Source organism: Aricia agestis, chromosome 16 (assembly GCF_905147365.1).
Source record: "Aricia agestis chromosome 16, ilAriAges1.1, whole genome shotgun sequence".
Lineage (NCBI taxonomy): Eukaryota > Metazoa > Arthropoda > Insecta > Lepidoptera > Lycaenidae > Aricia > Aricia agestis.
Window position 1 is genome coordinate 1,254,208 of NC_056421.1, and position 9,007 is coordinate 1,263,214.

General features: G+C 36.6%; 1 protein-coding gene across 2 annotated transcripts; it reads left to right on the plus strand.

Annotated features, from left to right (window-relative positions):
* The first annotated feature begins 729 nt into the window (after nucleotides 1-729).
* Nucleotides 730-7,723, plus strand: LOC121734776 (keratin-associated protein 6-2-like). Of its 2 annotated transcripts, none has more exons than XM_042125392.1 (4): nucleotides 730-757; nucleotides 1,791-1,974; nucleotides 6,795-6,937; nucleotides 7,451-7,723. In XM_042125392.1, the coding sequence occupies exons 1-4, from the start codon at nucleotides 746-748 to the stop codon at nucleotides 7,493-7,495; spliced, it is 384 nt and encodes a 127-aa protein (XP_041981326.1). In that variant the 5' UTR covers nucleotides 730-745; the 3' UTR covers nucleotides 7,496-7,723. The 2 variants fall into 2 exon arrangements, with proteins under 2 accessions (XP_041981326.1, XP_041981325.1); XM_042125391.1 differs by having other exon boundaries at nucleotides 6,795-6,926.
* The last annotated feature ends 1,284 nt before the right edge of the window (nucleotides 7,724-9,007 follow it).

The window sequence follows — 9,007 nt, forward strand, 5'->3', positions numbered from 1 at the left end:
ATGTTACTGCAATGTTTTCACGCTAGACAGTCTGTCCAGTACAGACAGTAAACAAAAAGTTTTGTTCGATGTTTGACGACGTTTCTGTCAATATTCTGACATGACGTGGGCAACATGTCGGATTTTTCACTTTGTGTGCTAGTGACGCCCTCTGCTTATAGACCTTTGAGTAATATGGGAAATATTTAATTGATACACAGCAACTTGTAAGAAATCAAAAAAGGATGGGATACTTGACATAAAGCTTCACAAACGCCATGTCACATAGAGCTTTTTACTTTTAATTATAAAAGTAAAAAGCTCTATTTGAAAAATGAAATGAAATGAAAAAAATAAAAATGGGATATTAATCCCCTTTTTCTAAGCTTAGTCCATATTACACACACTATAATACATACTATAATACTATAATTTGTGGGTATTTTTAATATAACAGATTTAGACAGTAAGGCAAGTATCGACGCCCTTGCAAATTATTATCCCCTAACTACTTCAAAAAGTGTGGTGTTATGTAACATGTCCTTTCACTGTCCAAAATATCGAACGCAGTTTGACTAAGGCTCAGGATCCAAAACGTTTGCGCAACCTCCCGGCAAAATTCTCACAGAATTTCCCAAAAAATTAATATCAAGTACGAATTGCGAGCATTATCCTTGGGCGAGGAAAAAATGCGCGCGCGCACGTATATATACCGCGGTGGCCTAGCACCAAGCATCAGTCACTGCCGATACACACAACAGCCAACATGAAATTCCTGGTAAGGATACAGAGGATCGAGACTCGTCCTTAGAAATAGCCCTTAAACGGAGTAGTGTTTGCGTCAAGTGTTTTTTAAAATATCCATAATTTCCAAAAATATTTTTTAAATCCTTCGTGTTCGCTTGGACCTTAAATTGTCAAGGATACCTTTTTCGACGGTTAAAAATCTTTTATTTGGTTTAAATTTAAACTTAGGCAATCAAATAGATTATATTCAAAAATAGGCAGTACTTTTGTGAGTAATATCTATAACTCACAATTGAGTGAGATGATGACACATTCAAGTTTTCAAATTTGAATGTGTCATCATCTTACCCATTTTAAATTTAATTTGAAAGTACCCTCAATGAGTATCACTAATTGAAACATACATTTTGAAATTCATATCACATTAATTGTTTCGTTGAAGCCTTGTTTAAAATTCGCGTTTTTGCAACACTCTTGGTTAAGTGCAAAAATTAATTTCATTAAGACAATGTGGTAATACTCCAATATGAGTTACTGATTACTTTTTCCTCATATTTTGTTTTGAGTCTTTTTATCAAATCTGAAACTTGAAACCTGAAACACTTTTGCAGTTTTCACAGACCCATTTTTCTTTTCACCCACTTTTCACCACTTTGGATCCTAAATCAACTTTTAGAAAAAATATTTCCATTTCAACCTTTACTTATTAAAATAAAATCCATCGTTGGTTTTTCTCCTGTCTGGCCCTTTTGTTGGCGTAGATTATTCTTTGGTAAACTTACGTGCGATTGTTCTAAAATCGAAGTTTAAAAATTAAAAAAAAAACTGGTAAGTAATTCGACAAGTTTTTGAGGCAAGCTCCAATATTATGCCATTTAGCGACTTGTTATGTCAAATCCCAAACAATTCTGATTTCTAACTTTGCCGCTAAAATGGAAATTGTCCAAGAACCTAAAACCTTTCCAACCGTCTTTCCACCAAGAACTCCCCTTAAATCTTCAGCGTGCAAAACTTTTATTTACTCCAATAAAAAAACATAATACTATATCATACTATTCTTTCAGATTGTATTCGCCGTTCTCGCCGTGGCCTGCGCTGAGGAGGCCAAGAAGACCGAGAAGCGCGGCCTGTCCGGCCTCGGTTACGGAGGCCTGGGCTACAGCGGCCTCGGCGTCGGACACGGCGCCGGCTTGGGCTACGGCGGCTACGGTGGTTACGGCGGTTACGGCGCCGGTTACGGCTACGCCGGTAAGTTTAGCTGGCTAAGGGTCAATTTTCAACATAACAAATTCAACCTTAACTGCAAAGCGAGACACATTGATCCTTCCGAGATTTTAAAAAGACATGCGCATTCTCGCGACTTCGCGCGTCTGCCAAAGAATTCTATTCAGTTTAAATAGGAGTCTTTGGCGTCTGCGTACTGCTAGTAGGGGTAAGCATAGTTAAAAAAAGTTATTACACTCGTATCATTGAAAACACTCTTTTCGAGATAAATTCTTACCGAGGCATACGAAAAAGTTTTTGATTTTAACAGTAATAATATTGTTAGCACTGGCAATGCAATTTGCCTGGTCAGATAACAGTTTTTGGCTTACAATTGAAAGTGTTTTCGTATTAGATTACATTTTCAAAATTTATGAAATTATTTATGGACTAAATAAACACACATAATTCCTAAACATAATAAGTTAATGACCGTGATGGCAAAGATCATTGAACTAAATGCTTATTTCGCGGTTGAACGCTCTGATCTATTATTATCAATCGATTGTCTTAACATTACATATTATAATTTATAATATTATGTAAGTATATTATATCAGTTATTTCTGATAAAAAAATAACATATAAAACTCTATAGACTGTATAGTGTGTACAACAACAAGTATAAAACTTTACAGTATAAATGTTTTACAGTACAATTATTAAACAAATAAGCTTTTAACATAATAATATAGAATTCAGTCGACTAACTATTCACACTAGTTAAGAAATTTCATAGTTAAGTGCGCCAAGTTAGAGCAAATTGACCGAAGTCTTTCCAAGTTGGTAACTGTATTCAAAGAGTCCAGAAATTTACATTCTGCAGTGAATAAAATATTACCCGAAAAGTGAAATATTAATTTTGGTGCAGTAATTCTTAAAATTACACTGCTTTCATACTAAGGCATGTTTTTCAAAGATTCAAAGATGTTTATTGCAAACCAAGTAATATACATTTTTCGTAATTCGTAATTAAAACTACAAAACCAATTTTTCGGAACTTTTGAAAATATATCAAACCATGGCATACGACATACTTAGCTACCTTTATATATTTTATATGTTATATACAGAGTGTTATAAAGACTAAAATATAAAACATTTTATTATAATATACATGCAAAGTGTGCATCAAGCATAATATTATAAACTTTTTAGTATCACAAAACTAAATTCTATATCAGAGGTACCGAACCATTGGCACTTCTTAGTAGAGAGAAAAGAGCATAAAAATTATACTTTGCTTTCATGTGAAATAGATAGCAAAAGTTATTGAGTGTATGTACTTGTTATCTTTTAGCGTCAAAACTACTGAATATATTTTGATCAAACTTATGGTAACAGGCTGTGCCTTGAACACATCAACTTTTTATCCAAAAAAAACTGCAGTGTTCCTTTAAGATAGACGAATGCATTATTTATAACCTGAAAAAGATTGGGAAGCACTGGCCTACTTAGAGTACAAAAGTCTCTCCCGTGCTTCGAACTCATTAGCTACAGCCATTACAACTGCATACGTCTCCGTAGAGTACATACACAATATAAATATATTATACAGTAGGGCACCTCAATCGTGGAGATAAAACCCATTCTAAGTGTCTAAGCACACTATGCCGTGTAACTTTGAATTACCGATGGGCGATGATACACCATGCCGAAATTCCGTCGCGTTATATTGTATGCGTTTGACATTGCTGACGTAATCATGCGGAATTTCCGCCGCGGAAACCAAACTTTGAGTCCCGGGACCTGTCCCCTTACAGGATACTTTTTGTCCCGCAAAAATGCACGGTTCCCGAGCGATAAACGAATTTTGGCGCAATAGAGTCGTGGGCGTCATCTAGTCACTCAATAAAAAGACAAGTTTTATAACATGTGACTTAAAATCAAACTCGTTCGACACAAAAATAATTTCAACGTGTGGGAAACGTGATTCTGCATTATTTTGCTCTCTTAACTAAAACAAACCAAGTACGCATAACTAGGGCAAGTCTATCAATTCAATTAGAATTTTTTGTTTAGTAAATAATGTTCAGCTTTAAAAAATCATTATCATATTAATTTATGTCAAAAAATGCATCGCATTGCATCAATCATCACGATTTTATGTGACGTTTGGGTGGTCAAGAATGATGGTGAACTACTGTATATACTTGTATTGTGGCACAAGTTTACAGTTTACTTTTAAAACCTCTTAGATGTCGCTCGTAATTTTTCAAAGTTAGAAACGTACAGCCAGAAAAAGAGAATCAGAATTTTCCACACAAAGTTATCTGAAATACTATTTTTCCAAAACTGAAAGTTATCATTATTACTTAGCTCTTAGCGACGCCTCCGTGGTCCAATGGTTAAGAGCGTGGCTCTTGACTCCGAGGCGTTGGTTCGATTCCCGCGTTGGAAACATGTTATTTCCAAGTTTGGTTAGGACAATGCCAGCTGATCACCTGATTGTTTGACAAGTAAGATGATCCATGCGTCGGATGGGCATGTAAAAAGTCGGTCCTGTGCCTGATCTCTCGCCAGTCGTGTCGGTCTTCCGTCCCACTGGGTTATGAGAGTAAAGGAATAGAGAGTGCTCCTGTGTACTGCGTACACACTTGGGCACTATAAAATTACTACTGCGTACCTGGCCTGGTGGTTTCAATAAAACCGGCCACCGTCACCAAAACCGGTGAGGGTATTAGTATTAGCTCTTAGCTGTAAACTTGTATACAATGCTCATAAAGTCACGCTAAAATCATACTTTTTGCCACTGCAGAAGTATATACTTACTCTATGTCTTTGACCCCAAATCGGAGCACAAGCAATCGTAACAGCTATCTCCTAATTATTATTATATATTTTAATAAACATTAATTGTAGGACGCCGTAGTATTTACAATAAATACATATAAATTACTTTGTCAGTCTGTGTGTCCCATGATAATTTTCCTTGGTATTTTTGTCCACTTTTGTTAGTCCAAGATTTTTTACTATTTTGTTGACCGTAGAAGTCGTTATGTGGAGAGTCCTTCGACATACGGAAGACTATCACTGTTTAAGACTTGAGACCCCGTTAATTAGAAACCTTAGCTGAAAACTTTACTACTAGAAGTTTAGATTTTCCATTTAAAGGCAGCCATTTGTAATCCATCGTTTCGAATTTCGATCTATCGCTAACAATTAAACTGGTTCATTTTTAGACATAAAATATAGGTAATTAGAAAATATGTACTTAATACCATTTTATTAACCTCAGACAAAAGCAGACTGTCTGTATGTTCATAGCGTTGTAACTCTCAAACACATGAACCGATTTTACTCACTTGCCTTACCTTATTACTTAGCAAAGAAACACTATAATTACTATTCTCAGGATCAGTTCAAATTCCAATGTGAAGCGACGAAGCGATGAATTTTTACATTAGCCATTCAAAACTGAACTTTATTTAGTACACAAGAAGATATACATTGCATTGACAGACTGGGCTGCCTGTTCCAATTTCGAATGTCTCATTTCTTCTTCGTTCAACTTCGTTGCGCCAAATTACGCTTATCGCGCGGAAACCGAACATTTTTGTTTGGGATTTATTTGGGGTGAAGATCCTATGTCCTTTCCCGGGACTCAAAGTATCTTCATACCAAATTTCAGCAAAATCAGTTCAGCGGTTTGGGCGTGAAGAGGTAACAGACAGACAGCCAGACAGCTAGTATGGATCGTCTCGTCACGTTGCATTGGCCTCAAAACGTATTCCTCTAGTTTTTTTTTGTTTATTCGACTGGATCTCTAGCAAGGCTGAGCTAAGACCTCAGTTAGTTTTAGGTCATCAATGTCCGTCTATTGTCGCCGTGCGAACAGCCCTTGGCACACAAACAAACATAATCACAGTAATTGTTATCACATGTAATGAATGAATCCATTTTTTGTAATTGCTTGTTATATTAGTAAGGACATACATCGTGTATTGTATGAGAATACAATTAAGAATGCTTGTATGAAAACATTGTTTGGTTAAAAATGGGAACTCTTTGCACTATTATCAAAATTATGTAGAGACACAAAAATTATAAACTCCAGATCGAGGCACAAAACTATAGATAAAATGTCAAAATGTGTATGAAATTATGTGCCTCGTTATTTTCATTATAAAATTATTACTTAGTGCTAGTGTGAATTTCGCCAAAAGGCAGCTGAAATCCAAAATTAGAGGACCAAAAACTTTGTTTATATCTCGACGTCGATAAAAGCTAACACTTTATTATAAAAGTACCCTAATGAATCCAAATTAACATTTTCTGTATTGCTAAGCGGGGAACGTTGTGTCGTCACCAGCCAAACGCTAAATGTATGTCTTTAGCTAAGTATACAGTATACAGTCCGATTTCCGCAGCTGCAGTCACCAATTTCATATTCAACCTATATTGGCATTGTTAGCACATACTTCTATCAGAGTATTCTATGTCATTTGGACACCCACATAACCCAACCACATTAAGCAGATCTGCCATCTGCTTAATTTGGTTGGGTTATGGCAAGGTTTGAACCGATATCTCTGAGAGTACGTTAGGGATTTTTTTTTTATTAAATAAGGGGGCAAACGAGCAAACGGGTCACCTGATGGTAAGCAACTACCGTCGCCCATGGACACTCGCAACATCAAAAGAGCTGCAGGTGCGTTGCCGGCCTTTTAAGAGGTACAATATACACACGATACACAGCACATTTGCACAGCAATCTTAAAGTTGCCTCCTCCATTTTTGCACAGCAATCTTAAAGTTCTGTGCAACTTATACCACTAGTATTCTAACCCCTAACCCTTCCACAGCACCAGTAGCGGTCAGCAAGGTAGCGTACACCACCGCCCACGGCCTCGGCTACGGCGGATACGGTGCGGGATACGGCGCCGGACTGTCCGGATACGGCCACGGATACAGCGGCCTCGGCTACTCCGGCCTCGGTAATTCCATTGTTGCTATCATTAGTCGCATTTGGGGAGTGTCTGCGAAATTGTCTAAGAAGACGTTTCGATGTAATAATTTAACTTGTAATAATTCACTTGCAGGATAGTATGTTCTTATACAAAGGACAATTTACATATAAATGCATAGTTTGTATTTTAAATTAACATTTAGAAACCTTTTTTCCACTGTGACATAGGATTCCCTTGGGATGAATATGTTCTTGTTTTACATTTAACTGTCTCACGCTGAGAGTCTTTGCATTCAAATACATTTACTAAGACTACTGGTTGAACACTAAAATGATGCTTACAATAAGATGATGATTATTGTAAGCATCATTTTATATTTTATGCGTATCAATTCAACCAATCAAACATTGTAACTTTTGATATATTAGACACAAATCCTGAAAATCAAAAAGCCTTGGTTAAGGTCTTAAAGTAATGTATTTTATTATATTTATATTTTTCTAAAATTAATGTTCATTATTTATTAATTAAACATGATCTTTTTTCTTTAGGCGGCTACAGCGGTAGCGGATACTACCCGGGTTACTCTGGCGTAGGCTACTCGGGCATCGGCTACTCCGGATACGGACACGGCCTCGGCGGATACGGCGGACATGCCGGATACGGCGGCTACGGACAATACTAGACCCTGCTTCCAACGTGTTAATACTCGGACTAGAATAAGTTTTGTAAATTTCTTACTCCACTTCGGGTACTCCCCGCTCTGTGATATCTACAACGATGTAAATATGTAATAAATATGACTATATGTATATAAAAATGTATTTTATTACAATTTTGTCTCTGGAAAGGTGGACCAATAATAATTTATATTAACAATACACACGTTTTATGATAGCTAAAACCTACGAACTAAAACACTAGCTTTCTTTTTTTTCAAAACATTTTGTGATAAGTAAATAGTATCACAACATAATATACTACTGAATTATCACAAAATATTCACACTTCTCAGTATGTCTCCTTAAATGCAATTTTAGTAAAATTTAAAACGAGTTTAATTAACGACTATGCACCATAGAAGGCCACTTTCCTTTGAAGGCCAACTGTTAAAAAGTCGTAGTTATCGTCATGGTAATACATATCCTTTCTACTACACACTTAGACCCATCAAACTTAAGGCCACAAACGCGGCGGCGAGTCGATTGCGCCGCTATTGTGGCAGTGAGATCTCACTGTTTGTAGACTTTGGTTGTCGAGGCTACAATTGTAATTTCTGCACCCTGAAAAACTTTAGTTTTTAGTTACATAACCTTTATCTATCTCAAAAGGGCCAACTAAAGATTTGATAGTTGGCCTTTCTAGGGAACATGAATTTTACAAGGAAATCTCAAAATCATTAACATATACCCAGTTTTTTTAGTTACTTTTTTTTATGAAATAAGGGGGCAAACGAGCAAACGGGTCACCAGGTGGAAAGCAACTTCCGTCACCCATGGACACTCGCAGTATCAGAAGAGCTGCGGGTGCGTTGCCGGCCTTTTAAGAGGGAATAGGGTAATCGGGGAGCTTAGGGAAGGGAAGGGAATAGGGGAGGGTAGGGAAGGGAATAGGGTAGGGGTTTGGGCCTCCGGTAAACTCACTCACTCGGCGAAACACAGCGCAAGCGCTGTTTCACGCCGGTTTTCTGTGAGAACGTGGTATTTCTCCGGTCGAACCGGCCCATTTGTGCTTCGGCATGGCGTCTCCCACGTATATATATAAATGCGTACCGTTACAATTAAAATAATGTTGTTTTTATAACATCTTTACTTATTAGGATTATTAAACTTTACACGCATATTGAACATTTTGACCATATAAGGAACGGGCTCATAAGAAGGCCATTTTAGATTAAAAAAAAATTTGATGGCATTATAAAACGCATTGGCAATTAGTTATAAGGTGTCAGTGTGATACTCATTACTACTATTTTTAAAGAATTTCCATTAATATATTCTTAGTTATAAGATGATGTTCAAGCAATGTTCGTTACAGTTTTTTTTAATATATTGAGCACTTAATGTGTTGCTTAATTGAAAGAAATTGTAATGTCGTTTTAGTAAATG